The 20,482-nt window shown below is 40.0% G+C and overlaps 1 protein-coding gene across 1 annotated transcript in view; it reads left to right on the top strand.

Annotated features, from left to right (window-relative positions):
• The first annotated feature begins 2,050 nt into the window (after positions 1–2,050).
• LOC125967050 (homeobox protein aristaless-like 4) overlaps positions 2,051–20,482 on the top strand; it is a 22,194-nt gene continuing 3,762 nt past the window's right edge. The window contains exons 1-3 of the mRNA XM_049717738.2: positions 2,051–2,701; positions 10,997–11,316; positions 19,851–19,979. Coding sequence (XP_049573695.1) covers positions 2,350–2,701; positions 10,997–11,316; positions 19,851–19,979 — 801 coding nt within the window. The 5' untranslated portion in view covers positions 2,051–2,349. The remainder of the gene's footprint in view (positions 2,702–10,996; positions 11,317–19,850; positions 19,980–20,482) is intronic.

The following is a 20,482-nucleotide window of genomic DNA, read 5'->3' as shown; positions in this document are numbered from 1 at the left end:
TTATTATACACATATTTATTATTATTATTATTATTATTATTAGAAAAGTCTTTATTATTATTATTATTCACTCAAACTAAATTTGTCATTATTCTGGATATATCATGTAATTTTCTTTCTCTGACTGGTATATGCATCCATCAACTTCTCAAATCTTGTTCGAGACTCTAGAATCTAGAGGCTTGTCTTGTGGCTGTTGACTGAATTATTATTATTATGTGAGCCCCCTTACTCCAAATGACGCTAGATTTGTTCCGTTATGATTTTCTAATTGTCACTTTAGTGATTGGGATATTGTTAATCCATTTCACTTTGGTTGGATGTTTTGAAACAAGTGGGATTGGGCAAAATATGTGAAACTGACACTGAGCTACCACAAGTTGTTGTTTTTTGTGTTTGCCTGTTGATATTTGCTAACCCAGCATTATAAGTAGTCATTATTTTTATCATCTTCAGCATATGCGATTGATATTAGCATGACGTTCATGGCTGTAAAACTCTGACCACAGTTTAAAAGCAAAGGTATGTGAACGACACAATTAAGTTAACCACCTGTTCAGATGGCATTAAAACAATTTGATAGGCACAGGAGTACAGCACAGACATTTTATGTCACTGTTGAAAATAACTGCAGCATCCGTCCGTCCGTCCGTCCGTCCGTCCGTCCGTCCATCCATCCAGCCCTTGAAGAGCCAAATGTAGTAATTTGGTCTAGACCAGGGGTGTCAAACTAATTTTTTTCGTGGGCCGCATTGTAGTTATAGCTTCTTTCAGAGGGCAATTATGACTGTCGACTCAAATAAATGTATGAGCACCTCATACGTTTTCAAATCAGACAAGTAAAAACTGGTCAAATATTTTTAAAAAAGTATTAAAAGTGAAGACAATTTGCAATTCTAGTAATGACACGAATTTGATGCACAATTTGTCTTCGCGGGCCACATAAAATGATGTGACGGGCCGTATCTGGCCCCCGGGCCTTGAGTTTGACACCTGTGTAATATGTGGAGTTCATATATGAGGATGCAAGGTCATAGGAGGTTGAATATGGGAGAAAGAAGGAGTACCATGCGACAAATAAGCAGGGGAAGAACATATTAGGAGGGTTGGAGCTGAGCTTCAAACCCTGAACCTCCCAACTGTGGTGGGTTTTCAAAAACAAAAAAATTAAAATATCCCCAAAACACGATGTGCTAGACAAGACAATTTATAAATCATCATCAAAAATCGTTTTAGAGACACTTAAAGCAATTTCTGATAAATGATGCTGTTGACCAGTGTAATTTCTTTTCCTAGCCAGCCAGTGACATGTTAAAAGAAAACTGTAAACTAAGTAGAAGCAAAACAATATGATTATTTAGAATCAATCAATCAATCAATCAATAACTAAATATTATTTTTGAGGAACATTGCTTATAATTAACACATTGATAAATTATTAATAATAGAGATGTCCTACCATCATTTTTTCCAAATCATTTTCATATACGTCATTATGCAAACCTGCATGAATAAAATTTTGCGTTTACAACAATACTGTTATCCTCAGTGAGGTATGAAAATATATGTTAATTTGTTGTTAATTTGCTTTGTATCATTGTGAGGGCTGTTTCTAATATTTTTGTCCCATTTCAATGTAGCAGTGCAGTGCTATACTAAGAATATATTTTATAATAATTGTTTTTACCTCTTTTTACATAACTATTATGTATAATATGATTATATTCTTACATTGGATCGAATTGACCCTGGGGTTAAAATCCACATCTCAATACAGCACCAAAATAAATCTATTAAGAAGATGCTCTTGAATGCAAACGATAATGAATGAAGTAATTGAATCCTCGTGGTGCCGACATTTGTGGGGCCCGTGTCGAGGGGCCGGTGGCCCTTAATGAAGTAGTGCGGATGAAGCATGAAATCGTGTTCCTCCCGCCATCACTCACAAGATGTGTTTGTCTCGCCACTCAATGGATGTCACGTGTCACGCCCTTTTGACACCCCTCCCCACAGTTCCCCCACAAATATGGTCCACGCTCGTCCCTGTCACTGGCACTTGGCATAGGAGACTCAGAGGCGGTAGTTCATCCTCATCGAGTCTTTCTCATCCTCAGACCAAAAGGGGGTGTTTGCTCAACGACAGTGTTCCTGGAAAAGTTCTCAATGGTTTTATAACCAAAGCCAGCTGCTGTAGGCCCATGCTTGAATGTGTGCGTGTAAACTACAGAGGAGGAGTGTGTTTGAGTGTGTGCACGCACGTGTGTGTGCAGCTTCCCTTTTCAAAAAGACAGAGAGAGAGAGGGCGAGCGAGCGAGTGAGAGAGAAAGTTTTACCACTTTTTTTTTAGGCATGAGCGCCGAGATCTTCAGTCCATACAGCTGCGACATGACCTCCATGGATGCATTTTATAGTCCTCCTGCAGCACAAACTCGGGACCAGCAAACGGAACACTTCAGGACGTTGCCAGCATCCCCTGATACCAAATACAGCCCCACTGCGTTCGTGCAGGCCCACAAAGGTCACGCGTACGGAGACAAGCCCCGGAGTCCGTTCCAGCAGGAGTGCCACTCATTGGACGCAGCCGGAGCCGGTCACGCTGCTTTCAGCAAATTCCACCTCTTCACGCACAGGTCCTCCAGTAAAACACCTCCGGAGGAAGGCGAGGGACACCGGGAAGGCGCAGAGATCGTCCCCTGCTATGGTGAGTGGGCCTCGGCTTTCTGTCTCAGCGGAGCGGGCGCTCCCCCCGAATTACTGTGGAGGATGCTGCGGGCGAGAAATCGCAGATTTCAGGAAAAATTGGCGATTCTTGCACAACATGCTTCGTGGAGCTTCCAAATGTTTTCTGCGCGTGATTAAGAGTGTCTTTTTTATGCACCCGATTATCACGTTGCCTTCATCAAATTAGCGCTCATTAAATGCGATAATCTGTATAACAATCCCTCATTATATCGAACCGGGATGCCTTAATTGAATGATCAGGTTTTCGTGTTTTTTTCGTTTTTTCGTGGTGTTTCTAGCGGCTTTATTGGGACCACTTACATTTAATTGCACCGAAATGGGCCACGAATGAGGGGGCGAATAAAACTTTGACCCACGTTTGGGGATGAACAGCAAGGTCCAACACTAAAGAGACGATCGTGTTACTAGGAAGTAAAACATCACATAAAAGTGACAATGACACAATTCCGCAATCGTTTCATTGGACGTGATTAAAATTGATGCTCATTTTTCGAAAGGGTCCAAGCTATAAATTATACATAAGGAAGCAAATAAATAATAATTTATTGTTGCAAACCACCTTGTTAAATGAAATATTTATTTATGATTGAATTGCACAGATCGAAATAGTCAGGGGGGGAAAGTGATTGTGTCTTTGAGCCGTTCTTGGATGAAGACCCTCTTTTCACTCCAGCCTGTCTTTTTGTTTTATGCAATCTGTGCTATTAAATAAGACTAAATAATTTTTCAACGCTACCAAAGCAGACTTCAGAAAACTAAATTCATCAATAAAAGTTTAGATTAAACCAAAAAGTAGGCCACACAATATCAAAATTATATTTATCAATATCAATTACTATTTTTAATTCATAACGAGCATAGGCCTATTATATATTTTTTTGGTCTTTGTAAAAATGTCTAATAGTTGTTCATTAATCCGCTTCAACTGAGGCCTTTTCATTCCGAAATCAGAAATGTGATCGTTCTAAAGACGTAGCTACAGTGCCTACATAACATTTAATTTTGGAATGAAAAATATGCATTATTATATTACATTATTGCATTGTTAATTTATTAAAAATAAACTAATCAATTACAGACTTTTGAAGAATAACAGTATCAAACACATTCATTAAGAACATTTCAAATGCAGTTCCATGTATTACAATCCAATTTTGGAATAGCGCTGCCATTTATGTCAGTATCCGTATTATTATTAGTATTTATAGGGCTTAATAAAACATAAACGAACCCAGGTGAAATGATTAAACTTAACCTTCAAAAACCACATTTAGGTCACAAAGTCAGCAGGATTTACAATAGGAAAACCCATAAAAGCAATTCGTTGCACAAGAAAGTTTCTCCATAAAATGTTCACGTTCCTCATCTTATTAGTGTTTAGAACAAGGTTTTGAGGAAGGGGTAAAAAAAAGTGGTAATGTCATGAAAGGTCAACTGCACGAGACATGTTTGGCTGCAATGGCCCTGTAAATATTGTTTTCCGATGCCGCTTTCCCCATCGTTACTAAGGAAAACTGATTAGACAGACCCTCTGACAAAAACACACTCTGTGTACAGTTAGACTTAAACTCTGTATGCTTTAACAAAAGTGCTGCAAAAACTAATGGTCAAAGTCATGCACGGAAAAGTCTCGGGGGAAAATTCCCTCTCAAGCAGCCCCTCCAAGTCTTTGTTATCCTCGAGAGACGTCACATTTCTTCATTTGATGTGTCCGTGTCTCCCCTCAGCGTGTGACCTTTAGCTTCCTGTCTCATCTGTTTGGGGTCGTAGGCCGCTTCCCCCGCACACACACACGCCACAGAAAATCCATTTGAGGCCCTGCAATGTCATTGCGCAGATCTTTGCAACACTTGGGTTCCAGTTGGATCTTGTAAAGGTTTAACTGCACCCATATTTTTCTTTTGTATTGTCAACCATTTGTAAATACGTTGATGATAATTGCCACAATGGCAATAGTCCATTTGAAAAATTAGAAACAGGACAATAGTGAAATGACTTCAGTCTATTAAGTTCTATCTTATGTTTGAAAGGGATGCATGTAAAATTTAATCCAAAGATATTCGTTCAAGCTACTCCTAAAGGTAGAACATGTCACACCAATTTAACATAATTAAGTTAGTTGTGCTTTTTCTAAAACTTGAAGAATATCTTACTTTATTTATTTATTTAATTTATTTATTTATTTATTTGGGTTTAGATGAGTGTATCTACATTGATGTTGAGTTTTAAGTGTACTGATGGCTCTTTAGAGATAAAGTGCATAAAGTTTCTCCTTGGACCTCATTTTCCGCCTATGTGCCCTTTCGCCATCTTTAAGCTGGTGCGACAGGTCCATTCCGCTATCCTGTAACGGCCGTCCGTGGTGATTGGTTGGAGCAGGCGGTAATGGGAACCAGCCACGAGGCCCAGACAACTGAGACACACTTTCGTATGTCCGTGACATGAGTGGAGGTGACAAGGACTCAGGATCGTTTTACTATTTAGTTTCAGCTATGGCAGGCCAATTTGCATTAGGGCCCGCTTTGCATGGCCCGGTGAGAGCAGCAGGGGTAAGAAGCAGTCCAGAACTTCCTCTGCTCACTTTCTTGTCACGTCACAGCTGAAGATCACATTTATTTAAAAAAGAAAGAAAGAAAGAAAGAAAGAAAGAAAGAAAGAAAGAAAGAAAGAAAGAAAGAAAGAAAAACCCATCAAACATCTGTGATGATTGTACCCAATTTAAAAGTCTCAAATGCGTTTTTATTATATCTTAAAGAGTCAAGTATGGGATATGCAGTTGTTTGAGGATTTCCTTGTATAATTTCTTCTAAAATAAAACCATTCTGAAAATAGAAGTAGACTAAGAATGAAATATTACCGGGTATGGGTTTTCAAACATCAAAATATCATGCCTTACTGAACAAAATTTAAAATTTTAACAACTTTAGCCAGATGTCATTTTAACTAGCTCACATGGGTGCTAACTGTAGGATTTTTTTTTTTTTGCCTTATATCCCCAAAGTACTAGACTATAATAGTAAGCAAATTATTGTACTCATAACTTTTCACAGTGTTTTGTTTTTTTCATAGGCAAAGTGCAAAAGGATCAACTAAAACAGTGTAAGCAGTAAAGTCATGTCAAAATATGTTTCCAATATCGTGAAATACAGTTTGACTATAAAATACAAAAAAAACCCCATAGTTTAAAAATGATCCAAAATCATTTTTGAATTAAAAAATATGTGTCGCAGTAGGGGGATTGTGTAGACATGCAGAACCAGCAAAAAGTGCACTGACACTTACGAATGTAAAATATTTCACAGTAGCTAATGGAAAGTCGTCTGCCTGGAACACAGCGTAATCTATAACTTTTCACATAATTTCTCAGGGAATTCTCAGAGGAACACAATACATGCAGTCATTAATCTGCACAGTATTTTAAACTGAAAGTTCAACAGCCACTTGCAATAATGACAACAAAAATACATATCGACAGGTTAAGAAGTATGTGTACTTTTCGATAGAGCGATGTAGTGAGTTTTCAAACATAAAGATTTTTTTTTGTTCTCTCAGATGGAATGTTCACCCCCCTCCCCAATCAAACCACAAAAATCACAAGATGAAGGATGTTCATCTTTGCTCGAGCGGGCGAAGGAAACATTTGGAAGCGAGACAAGGGTGGGTGTACGAAGAAGGAAAAGTGTTTGAGATGTGATTTATCAGTCTTGGACTTCATGGATTCTTTTCACAGTCTATAAACGTTACACAGCCTGCTGCGATAGATCATCTGTGCTCAGTCAGCAGAGCTGCATTTCAAAGTGAACGTCTCTCACATTGGAAGGGTGGGGGGGGGAAGAGCATTGTGCTGATGTTTGCCGATCTTCTGTCTGTGAGACAGTGGGACTATTTCCGGATTTCAAGACGGCTCCAAATTTACACCTCTTATGAAGAGGAGTGTGCGCGGCATTATCCCAATATGCTTGGCATCAGTCAACAGAAAGTGCCAGTTGTAGTGTGCTAGCTGCCATTTCACAAAGATCAGAGGAGATGTAAATATACGTATGTTTTGGGTGCAACAGTAGAGAGACTGAAGCCAGACCTGTTGGTGAGGCTTTAATACAATGTCCAGTAGTTTGATGCGTGCATGTTTATGTTCTTCAATATCTTGCAGCAAAGCGGGAGACCAACAGAAGCTTTATGTTCCCTCGCAATCCTTCTTCTCAGACCGTAAAATAACCCCACAAAAGACGTACAAAGGCATTCTTTCCTCACAGATTTACTGTCCTGGAGGTCGGTCAACTTATGTTTGTAGTTTCAATTCTGGTGTCATTTCATTTTTTGGGGGGTTCAGTGCAGTGGTGTTTTCAAATGATAAAAAAAAAAAAAATAGTCACCAGACACAATGATGTATCAGTTGATCCATGCTGTTTCTTTAGTTAGACAGGTTAGGCAAATTACCAATGAGCTATTGAGCAATTAAAAAAAAAAATAATAATAAAATTATATATATATATATATATATATATATATATATATATATATATATACATATATATATATATATATATATATATATATATATATATATATATATATATAAATATATTTAAACAATTTATATATATGTATATATATTTTTTGTGTGTATAAATGTATATTATATAAAATGAAATTATATATATATATATATATATATATATATATATATATATATATATTTTAAATATAACATATATATATATATAAATGGGCGGCTCGGTGGCGCACTGGGTAGCACGTCCGCCTCACAGTTAGGAGGGTGCGGGTTCGATTCCACCTCCGGCCCTCCCTGTGTGGAGTTTGCATGTTCTCCCCGGGCCCGCGTGGGTTTTCTCCGGGCACTCCGGTTTCCTCCCACATTCCAAAAACATGCTTGGTAGGCCGATTGAAGACTCCAAATTGTCCCTAGGTGTGAGTGTGAGTGCGATTGGTTGTCTGTCTCTGTGTGCCCTGCGATTGGCTGGCAACCAGTTCAGGGTGTCCCCCGCCTACTGCCCGATGACGGCTGGGATAGGCTCCAGCACGCCCGCGACCCCCGTGGGGACTAAGCGGCTCAGAAAATGGATGGATGGATATATATATATACACACACACACACACACACACACACACACACACACACACACACACACACACACGAATCGGAGCAGAAATTGGGCTCTTCCATGGCACTTGGTTTGATACAACATGTGCTGCCTTCAAACAATTGTTTGGAATTCATATTTCAACAAAATAACACGTCAGATATCATGCAATAGTTGTAATAGGATATTGGGAGAGGTGTAAAAAAAAATACGATGCGAGTCACAACTATTGAAATACTCTGTTCAGAACTACTGGAACATGTGCTCTCACTTGTGCAGCTGTAAGTCAAATCATTATTTTATAGCCGTACTCGGCGTGTGTTGCTACACAGGTGTAGGCTGAAGATGAACTGATGGTCTCATAATAATTTAGTGAAAGGAGATGACGGTTGGTTGTACTCAGACATGATAAAAGTTTCCATGTGCTGCAAGACTCAGCAAAGCATTTCTTATTTTCCCGTTGCGGCAGAACCTTTCAAGAAAGCACATTAGGTCCTTCATTGCCAAAATGCAACATGAACAGTAGTCTTTTATCAGTTAGTAGTCATTACTCACCAACCTGACAGGACTGCGGCTATCCGGCGGAGAAATATGATGATCACGACTAGGACTGTTTATGCAGGAATTTTAAAGCAAAGGACGTTGGGGTCTAAAACCATATACATGAGTCATGGACAAGGAGCCCGCTGCCGGACTCCCAGAGGGAGTTGTGTCACCAACTTTGGAGACATTTAAGCTTTTTTTTCCAAATTAGTCAAACACCAAAAAGTCTGCTCTTGCAAATTCCATTACCTGATTGATTTTCTGATGGGCTGATATTCCGCATTCCTTTCATCAATTTAAAGAATGCTTGTTTAGTTCTTTAGTGGTTGATCTCTCTCACAAGCAGCGTGAAAAGAAGCATTTGCTTGAAGTTAGTGTGTAAAATTTGAATCTCCTTAACAATTGAGGCCTTTTCAAAATGAATTTTATTGAAATGTATTTTTGTTTTTTTTATTTTTTCATGATTTTTTAAATTTTATTTTTTATTTTTACGGATGATAGAAGACACTATGAATGGTAGTGACCAAATTGGATATTTGATATAATCATCTGTGGTGGAAATAGCCTCATAGTGATATTCTGGGTTTGAAACACTGCTCACGTCTTGGTGTTGTCATGCTTTCCCTGTGCGGTTTTTCTTCCCCCACGTTCCAAAAGCACCATCATGTGTGTTAGCTTAATTGTTCATCTAATCTGTTTAGTGGTTGTTAGTTGAGTTGTCAACCTGTGCAAGGTTCATGAATGGATGGATTCATTTTCTGTACCATGTCGCCTGTTCTATTTGGCTTTTTTTTGTTTTTTTGTTTAACCAGCTGTCTATCTCATCTACCTGAAGCAACTCACAAGATGATTAATCACTTCTAAACAAACATCTATGCATCATGTTTTGCACCAATGTGTAGCAAAAACAACAACACATGTTTTGAATGTTGGATCACCATAGCCACTTCTAACATTTGAGTGACCTGCCATGCGTGTTGGTTCCGGGTCAGTAGGCGTAAGTGACCCAAAGCCGAGAGCCCGCATGAATGCAAACATAACTGAGAGTCCTGAATGGATCACCTGAGAGGGTTTTGCATATATGTTGGCAATTAGTCACACACAAAAAAAAAAAAGCACCAAGACAAAACTTTCTGGTATCCCACGCTCGACTTTATGCAATCACATCCAAAAATGAGTAAGACACTGGATCATTTTGATGGACGCTGGCAGACAGATGGTCATGAAGATTTATTGCCGCAGATTTGTCTGAGGTTTGAAAATTCACATGCTGCAATGCCATTAAGTGAGTGTGTTTAGTTTCTTGTAGCCAGAAATAACATCTTTGCAAATTCAGCATGACAGTTCAGGTGACGCCGCATGGCAGACATCCAGCATCTCTGAATCTTAAAATTTTCTCTGCAATTAAAAGAGCCACTTTGTCACATCGAACTACACACACCTCACAACATCAGAGAATGATCTATAGCGAACGAAAGTGAATGTCATCTATCATGACGGGAAATCTAATCAGTGCTCACATTAACACTGGAAGCCAACACATTTCGCAACTAAAGACCAAGAAATGCATTTGCTCCACCCCATCATAAATCCTACTGGCGAATTATGAGCTATGCAAAGTTGCCAAATTCAAGCACTTCAGCGGCACAATGGAAAATGTTCAGATGGTGCCAGTGGTGGTAGAGTTAAAGTTTCAGCACGTTCACACAACTATATTGGGATTTGAATGTACATTTTTGTTGGCAGGTAATGAAAAGAGCTCATGCCGTTCTCACTGGATGTTTCTGTTGCCACACATCTAATGTGGCGACAGAAAAATAATGTTCCGTTTTGATAGTTTTGTTTTGAATGTACAATACGTCTTATTGTGCCTGTTGTTCTTGGTGGTTGACAAATGTATTGCATCATAATGACACATTAACTTGCTCTCAATCCAGTAAATTGCTTCACAAAAAACACTAATAAAAATATTATTTTGTTACTAAAATGGAACATGATGATATTTTTAAATTCTCAGTCTAGCTGTTTTATTGGCTTTCATTAGATTGGGCAAATCTTCTCTCAGAAGTATCAGAAGCAATCAAGCACATATCTTGCATGAAGCTAATATATTAACAAGGGGCTAATAATAAAAAACAACAACATGATAACAGGTCATAAAGCACTGTACCAATAAATGTTCCATGACAGGTTGTAGTTTTAAATTAGAACTCCCCTCCCCTACAAAATAACATGGGACAGTCTAGTCATTAAGAATAAAAGTATCTTTAAATCAACCTGCGTATATTGTATGCTCATTTCACCTTCTCTTTTGTTTTCTATCCAAACTGCACCTTTTAGTTTTGACCTTTTCCATTCCATGTTTACAATAAGTGTAGCTTACATTTCCCATCATTCCCCAATCCCCCACCCTAGCCCTCAAATTCCCCAACCAATGATTGACATATCGTGCCGTTAGACAATAGAAAACCATTTAGGTAACAATTTTCTTTTCAGTTTGGGGCTAATTTGCCACAGCCCTCGACAATGCAGTTTATGCCAGAAACCGCCACTATATTCCTTCCATTTACAAATTCCTAACATTGCTTCATTTGCTCTCTGTCTTCTAGGTAAAGACAGTTCACATCTAACGGATTCTGACTTGACTCCACTCTCCGATCATCCAACAATGGACACGAGCTACCTGGCCGTGAAGGATCAGGGTGTCAACGCGACATCTGATAGGTTGCCAGGCGCTGATTTAGCCAACCCCCATGATAAGAATGATAGCAGCGAGAGCAATAAAGGCAAGAAGAGGCGCAATCGCACCACCTTCACCAGCTACCAGCTGGAAGAGCTGGAAAAGGTCTTTCAGAAGACGCACTATCCAGATGTTTACGCCCGTGAGCAGCTGGCGCTACGGACGGACCTGACTGAAGCACGTGTGCAGGTAACAACACTTGGTTACATCATTCACCTTTAACGTCACTACTATGTACCCTTTAATTCTTTATTTTCTTTTTTGTAACCAAGCAACTATTAATTTTACAGCCACAAATTAAGTATTTTAATAAAAACTGTTTGCTTTGCCAGACCGTACTTCCAGATGAAGCCACATCATAATTCTTTCAATTTAACGTTTGGCTTTAAAATAATCCAAGAAAAACATTGGAAAGAAAAGTGTTGAAATGTCTGGCACTTTGTGCTACACTGTTCAGGAGGTATTCTTGCATTTTACACTCATGATAGTCATGTTGACTGTCCGGTGTTTGTTTGACCGCTGACACGAAAAGACAGTCGTCATACAGCCAAAGACTTTTTGGTCAAATAGCCACAGACGTTTTAGGTCCCAATAAACAGACATGTGAAACTATAAGACATTTCAGTTCGAAACATTGATTAGCTCTTATGAACTCAATTCCCACTCAGTGGCCCAATCACAACCACTCTGTAAGTGCTTGACTCCAGTGTGAGTCCGCCTTTCATCAATTAGGATCGGCTTCAAATTTCCTGTGACCCTGAAAAGGATATGCTGGTGAATGGATGAATGAATGTTTGGAAAGTTTGACCCTAATCTGCTTTGCTTGTGTTGAGGTTGTAACGGTTAGATGGCGCTCGCCGTACCAGCTGCTTAAATAGCTTGACATCATACTTGAATGTCACAATGGAGTCAATGAGGAAGAGGAAGTCTACGTAGTGCAGTTCTTTGCATCCTTGCCATGAAAATATTTGTTGTTGTTTTTTTAAATGACCTTTTTTTTGTATTGGGCAACACCTTTATCACATCTGCTTGAAAGTTCTGAGGTTCAGGATTCAAATTACCACTTTGGACATCCTGCGTGGACATGCCTTTAGTGTTTTCCTTTACAAATGCAAGCAAGGTTAATTCACGGATCTAAATCAAGGATGGGCAACGCGCAACCCACGACCACAATATATTAAACGTAGGTTAGATTGTTAGTGTAAACGGTTGCTTGTTTACATGTGTCCTGGGGACCAGTCCAAGGCGTACCCCACCTGGATGGATAGGATCAATGTTTTGTTCTTCCCATTGCACTGTTGTTGACCAGTCAAAATTTGAACGTATGCTATCCGATATCATAATATTGTAGTTTAAGCACTAAGACTTACATTTGTCATGTACGTTACTCACTTTTGAACACGGTGCATTACAAATGTATATATCATCTTATAGGATAATGGAAATATTTCCCCCTCTACTTTTGGCTTACTCTGTCAAGGATTTGTACAGAAAACCCTTTTTGAACCCTTCCTGACACACCTCAGGAATTCTCCAGGAATGTATAGCATGTAAAGAGATATAGGTTGGGAGGAAGGTGGCAAATGCAGCTGGGAAACGAGCCAAAAAGTGGTCAAGATCTGTTATTTTGCTCTCCTTAACTTTCTGAAAATAGAAAAGTGAAAAATGTGCCTCGGTGGGATCAAGCTTTGTAAGAACACCAGCTCACGGGTCGTTCAACATCTGCAGTCCTGCACAGATAACGTCACTCAGAGAAAAACGCGAGACATTTATCTGGTAATGTGGGAGTGGGGGAGGCCAGGGGCCCCCGGGGGTCCGATGGTTTGGGTTGCCTGGGCCTCACATGTTGTGTTTTTGGAGAACACACTTTCATCAGCAGCATATGAGGAGATGAGCTCAACTGTGTTTTGATGGTGGTCAGCGGCACGTTCGTAAACATCCTTTCCTTGAACGCCAGGTTTGCCGCCCAACCCCCAAATCCCGAGAGTCAAACATCCAGTCACCATTTGGAACACTTTGCATGCAATCTGGTGGTGATGCTGTAATGCATTCCAGCACATTTCTGTTCGATTCCACTACTCCTATGTCGTGTATGTGAACATCTGTGGGCCGCAGACAACCTAAGCCTTTGGATTCTCCTTGTTTTTCTTTCATTAACATCCTGTTCCGAAAAGAATGTGTCCCCGCTGTGGTCTCCCGGGTAGAGGTGTGAAACAAAAGCCTGGTGCAAGGTAGCCATTGATATTTCAACCCTTGTCTTGTGCCAAGACAATGCGTTGCTCTAGATAATGAAAAAAAAAAAGACATATTTGATTTTGGCTCCACACTGGCTACGTGCCTGTGGCATAGGATAAGAGTAAGTTTACAACTGCTCTTGGAGGAGACAAACAGCAACAGTGACACGCAGCCGCAGGGTTATAACTCAGCCCCGAGGCTCTGAAGGTCGCTGTGAGGCTCACACGATCACAATCGAGTGACTCAGATGGCTCCAGCTTTTACAGCCTTCGGCTTTCCCAGCGGCCCTCTTAAACACTCACGGTCAAAAGATAAAAGGACCGAGAAGCCTCGACGCCTGCTCTGTGCTCCATTCAGGACATTTGCCCAAAGAAATGAATGGCGAGTCTCAAGTGGGAACCATTACGGTATTGGTTTGACTAAAGCTCAAACATAAATTGTGAAACCCGCTTTGAGGAAAAGGGTTAAATACATCTCGGAGGAGGCTGACCTTTATCCTGGAACATAAAGTACTTTTAATGAAAGATGTAGGATCTGTAGTCCGAAGTTGTTTGCTTTTTCTGCCTCTGGCTTTCACAGGGCAAAAGTGAGTTCAGATTGGAGTCATATGCAGTGCCGATACATGGAAGGGCCATAGATCAAAGGTCAGGGGTTCCAATAACATCACGTCTCTCAGATTCTTCGTCCGGTCAGTTTGGGGAGCTCAAAGAACATTAAAAAATTACGACGACAAGTATGACATTAGGTATATTTGAACATTTTGGCAGTTCAACCAAATATTTATAAACTTGGCCTTGCCGAGTGAATTTGAGAGATAGAAATAAATTGACTCTTATAGAATATTGTAATTTCTCAAACGTTTTTGATGAGACAAAAAAAAACAACACATCTCAGTCTGATTGTGTACTTTCATCATAATAATAAACCGATGAATACCTCTCTGGCAGTGTCAATGAAAATAGAACAAACTGTCATCTTTGTTAAGGCTGACCGTTTCATGCGCGCATGAGCCTGCATTTAACGAACCACAACACTGGTCCAAAGTGTTTCCGTCATATTAACGGTGCTTTGAGGGTGTTGGAAAAGTGAAGCCAGGCTCAGCCTCAGATTTCTTTTCAGCTGACATGAGTGACAGCAGAGGCGGGTTATCAATCCTCCAAGCTGCTCTCACACTTCAAAGTGTTCCTGGGCCCGTACAGCTCTCCTGCTGGGACCTGTTTGGCATTTCTCTGCTCGCTCACTCTCTCGGACTGGAACATAAATAAAGCCTCATTGAAAGTCCGGCAGCTACTTAAGCTGTCAAGGTCTTTACCAATTACTGTCACGACACAGTGTGTGCAACATGCAAATACATTCTCTCTTCATAATAACCACCAGATTGGGACACTCAGTGTTGGGATGTGAATCATCTCACGTGAAGAAAAAGGTTCAAACTAGTCCTGGAGTAGTTGTTGCACTGAGTAAGAAAGAACAGAGGAAGACATCTGCTCTGCTTCTGTAATTTATGCAGCGCCGGTATCTGACCGCCAGGGAGCTTTGGGCTACAGGAAATTAAAAAGGAAAATGCAAACAAAGCTATGTTGCAATGCCATCTCACCTTTCAATGTTCTCATTATTGCCTCCTAATCTTAGCACAGTGTACATATGCAAAGAGCCGATGGGTGAAACTCAAGAAGCTCACATGGGGCCCAACACTTTGTGCGCTAATCAATCTGGCGGTGGCGCTGTACGTGGCACGCCTTCAGCCGGTGTGATGTCACGCAGCACACTGATGCTTTCATTACACGGCAGTTTTAAGTCCAAACGTCAAATATGATTACAGGAAACATGAGGCACTCAGCGCTTGTCACATTGCAAATAAGCAAAGGTGAACTGAGAGAGATCTGTTTACATTTTGTTGTAGAAGTGAAGGTTGTTTAGGAAACCCGCATAACATTCTTGCCTGCATTTTCCAAGCTACTTGTTATTGATAAAAAAATAAATGCATTTCCTGGCAGAACTGCTTGGAGCCAAGCTTTTCATAAAAACATATATTATGATTGAACTGTAAATGTACAGTACACTAAAATGCCAACAGCTTTTGAAAGAGGATGAAGAGTTGAAGCTTATTCATTTATTTTTAATTTTTAAACCAATATCGTCCATCCCTCCTTCCGTCCGTCTGTCCTTCCGTCCATCCATTCTCAATCTACTTACCCTCATTAAGTTTGCGGGGGAGCTGGTGCTTATCCCAGTTGACTTTGAGATGGAACAAACAACCAGTCACACACACAAGAGTCTCCAATGAACCCAACATGAATGTTTTTGCAGTGTGGACCGAAGCACGGGAAACATGCAACCTCTAAACCAGTGTTTACCCCACCTTTTTTCATTCACGGCACACCTTTTCATTGGAAAAGATCTCGAGGCACACCACCAACAAAAATCTGTTAAGTGTTACACCAGCTTCTATGTTAAAATCAGTTATATTACAACAAAAGACGTAAAGTTCTATTCCTATATATGTATGGAGAGTCGAATAATTGAATAAAAATAAATATTCTTTAAATCGTAAAAGTGACAGTTTTTGAAAAAATGTTTTAGACAGTGTAAGGAATAAACTATTGAAAGTGATTGTGATCAAAATCCAAAAGAATCAATATGGCTATGTTACTGTTTTAGACTAGCTCTATAAAATATTGCGACATTAAGAACAAAGTTACTTTTAAAGACGCTCTGCTGTTCTGACAGCGTCTGAGTGGCTATCAAGTCGAGGACTGTGTATTTTACGTTGGTGAAAAATGAACAATCCAGGTTCTCCCGTTGAACTACATGCTCTGATTTCCATCCGACGGAAAACGCACCACAGCCGTCAGAGAGTCACTGTTAGTAAAAGCACACAGCAACTAGTGATGTGCATTCCAGTTCTTTTAAGTGAACTGAATCTTTAGAATCAGTTCATTCAAAAGATTCGTTAATACATATCGTTCAACGAATCGTCGTCACCCCCCCCCCCCCCCACACACACACACACCCACGCACTGAACAGAAAGTTGCGTCACTGACTCGTCTCGTCCGTGGACGGGAAATTACGTCACTGACTCGTAAAGTCCCTCCTCCATCTATCGCTCGCTGCTGATTAGTTGTTCGCGAAGATTCACGAGTGAGTGACAGACAGCACTGCTGCTATACTAGCCAACACACGTTATGCCGACATTGATGTTTTAATTTTGGATTTGTTGGGTTATAGTTGATGGTGTTATTATTCCGAATGTGTCTGAATAAAAGGTTGATTAAAAAAAAAACGTTATGCCGACATTTGTTGTTTTGGGGGACACCAACTCATAAAAACGTAAAACACACACACACACACACACACACACACACACATATATATATATATATATATATATATATATATATATATATATATATATATATATATATATATATATATATATATATATATATATATATATATTGTCATATAAAGCAGTTAACCAAATGTCAGATTTTTATGTTTTGATTGACGAATATAAATACAAGGGTTAGGGCTAGTGAACGAATAACTTCCTAAAGTGATTCGTTCTTTTTTCAGTGCATATGACTTCAACCATTAAGTGCCAGTAAATCGCATTGAAGCTGGTGCTACCTCGCCGTAAATCAAAACGAAGAAGAAAATATCGTAACTTCCCGTTCACGAACGAGTCGTGAATTGCATTTCCCGTTCACCAACTGAACGGATCTGTGAGTGAACGAGTCAGTGAGTGAGTGATTTGCATTTTCAGTTCATCGCGTGAACACGGATCAGTGAGGGAACGAATCCTGACTTTCGCGTTCGCGAACGAGTTAATTGGTGAACTGCCTTCCCGTGCATCAACGGATCAGTCAGTGAATGTGTTGCGTCTCCTGGCGTGAACCATAAGCCAGAATGTAGATTTACGATTTGCCAAGGAAAGAAAGAACCACTCACCGAAACACCACTTCTTTTATGCACGTTTTCTCCAAGCTAATGGCTAACTTTATTGCATGAAGGGATGCGCCATTATGCAACAACGGGGAGATTATGCTTCTCTTTGGGTAATCTTGATTTTATAACACTTGTAGTATCGTAATTTTCGGACTATAAGTCGCGTTTTTTTTCCATAGTTTGGGTGGGGGGGCGACTTATACTCAGGAGCGACTTATATGTGAATTTTTTCACAAATTTTCAAAATTCAAAAATCCGTGATGTAGTAAAAGCGCGATAAACGAACAGCGATGTAGCAAGGGATTACTGTCATTTGACCTGCAAGTGACGTTAGCAGCGCGGCGGTTGTTTACATAAGGACAAAGGATTCTATCACGGGATGACAACGATGACGAAGGGCCCCACGTTTGAAGGATTTAATGATTTGGAGTGACACAAGGTTTGAAAAATGTATTTATGTTATAGTTATTTGATATATTTTATTTCGTGTAGCAACTTGTATATGTTTTTTATCGTTACAGTTCAGTAGTTGTTGGCTCGTTGAACTCTTGTGATGCACATCACTCGTACAAAACAATGCATACGACCGCAATCTGACATGTCAAAACAGCTGACTGGTTACTGACACGGGCTCTTGCTTGGTAAGAGCTTAGTTCGATCCCAGGTGCGAGAAAATGGTTGAATGTGCGTTTATTGTGCAGTTAACCCTCTATTTATTTATTCTTTTTTTTTTTTTTTTACCTCGTTTAGTGTACTTATTGAAGTGTCCATGAGGTGTACCTACACATGTTGTCATATCCATCCATCCATCCATCCATCCATCCATCCATCCATCCATCCATCCATCCATCCATCCATCCATCCATCCATCCATCCATCCATCCATCCATTTTCTGAACCGCTTATGGGGTTGACCACGGGGGTCGCGGGCGTGCTGGAGCCTATCCCATCCGTCATCGGGCAGTAGGCGGGGGACACCCTGAACCGGTTGCCAGCCACAGAGACAAACAACCATTCGCACTCGCACTCACACCTAGAGACAATTTGGAGTGATCATTCAGCCTACCAAGCATGTTTTTGGGATGTGGGAGGAAACCGGAGTGCCCGGAGAAAACCCACGCGGGCTCGGGGAGAACATGCAAACTCCGCACAGGGAGGGCCGGAGGTGGAATCGAACCCGCACCCTCCTAACTGTGAGGCGCAGGTGTTACCCAGTGCGCCACCGAGCCGCTTGTCATATCCTTATACGATATTATCAGTTAACCAAATGTCTGATTTTTATGTTTTAATTGGCGAATATAAAAACAAGGAATAAAAACACCAGACAAGTTTTAACATAAATGATTATAAAAATAATATTAATAAAAGTAAATTTAAAACCAGCAATCGAATGTGAAATTGCAGTAGATATATTGGATAACAATATTTAGGCGTATATATGCATACACGTTATTTTAAAACTACTACAAGTGTTATAAAATCAAGATTACCCAAAGAGAAGCATAATCTCCCCGTTGTTGCATAACAGCGCATCCCTTCATGCAATAAAGTTAGCCATTAGCTTGGAGAAAACATGCATAAAAGAAGTGGTGTTTCAGTGAGTGGTTCTTTCTTTTCTTGGCAAATCGTAAATCTACATTCTGGCTTACATAGTTCTTGCCAGGAGACGCAACACATTCACTGACTGATCCGTTGATGCACGGGAAGGCAGTTCACCCATTAACTCGTTCGAGAACGGGAAAGTCAGGATTCGTTCTCTCACTGATCCGTGTTCACGCGATGAACTGGAAATGCAAATCACTCACTCACTGACTCGTTCACTCACAGATCCGTTCAGTTGGTGAACGGGAAATGCAATTCACAACTCGTTCATGAACGGGAAGTTACGTCATTTTCTTCTTTGTTTTGATTTACGGCGAGGTGGCACCAGCTTCTATGCGCCTTACCGGCACCTACTGGTTGACGTCATATGAACTGAAAAAAGTGATTCGTTCACTCTAGTTCACTGAAAACAAAATCTTTCTTTTGAACGAATTGTTCACTCACGAGCCAACACTAACAGCAACACACACATGAACTGAGTATGTGCCGATGTCACAACATGAAATCTCAAGATTCTCCGATTTGCCACGCATGCACGATTAGCAAGTGCCTGACCAGGCCTTGCGCTAACTGACCTGTGGTTTGGCGATCCTGTTTAAAATGCGCTCGGTATTTAATGTTGGACAATTTCCCACGGCACAGCTGAACATCTCTCACGGCACACCAGTGTGCCGCGGCACACTGGTTGGGAAACACTGCTCTAATCAGTACTCCATCGATTTGCCCTGCTGCTTAATCAGTATATTAATATGTGTGATAAGTACGCAAATACATAGTATGTATGTTTTTTTTCTATCTATTCATTTTTGCCCTTTTCTTTGTCCAATTGAAAATGATCTAAGTTACCAGATGTTCTATAAAGATGATGCATTTTCAGAAAGCGTTTAGTGCTTGGGAATGTGAAGATCTATCAAATGAACATGCATCTTCTGCTCAGGTGTGGTTCCAGAACCGGCGGGCCAAATGGAGAAAGAGGGAGCGTTTTGGTCAAATGCAGCAGGTTCGAACGCACTTCTCCACAACTTACGAGCTGCCTCTGCTGACACGTCCTGAGAGTTACGCACAGGTAGTGTAACATTAAATGTGGATACATTTATAAATTCATTCATTCATTCATTCATTCATTCATTCATTCATCAGAATAATTGAATAATTATTTTACAAGTGGCCCTGGGGTTAAGATAGTCCTGATATATGATTATATGGTTGCGAATGTCATGCTGCGTTAAGGCCATATATTTTCTCATTTAAATACATTTATGGCTTTGGTGTTGTGTTTTTAGTTGTACACTTTATTTACTCACAACATTAAGTTAAGTTAGTTTATTAAGTTTATTAAGTTTAAGTTAGTTTATTAAGTTTATTGTTGATTCTCAAAATACAATCAGAAGAATATCCTAAAATGTAACAGAAGCAGTACAGACTAAAGATATTTGACAAAATAAAGGAAACACTCAATTAAATTCCAGGAAACAGATATTATACTAAAGTTTCTAAATGTAACTTCTGGGCCATGTGCACTGTTTTACCAGTCCAGGATTATTGGATCTCATAACTGTAGCATAGTAT

Source organism: Syngnathus scovelli, chromosome 4 (assembly GCF_024217435.2).
Source record: "Syngnathus scovelli strain Florida chromosome 4, RoL_Ssco_1.2, whole genome shotgun sequence".
Taxonomy (NCBI): Eukaryota; Metazoa; Chordata; class Actinopteri; order Syngnathiformes; family Syngnathidae; genus Syngnathus; species Syngnathus scovelli.
The sequence above is the reverse complement of the archived record's forward strand: the minus strand, read 5'-3'. Positions and strand labels throughout refer to the sequence as shown.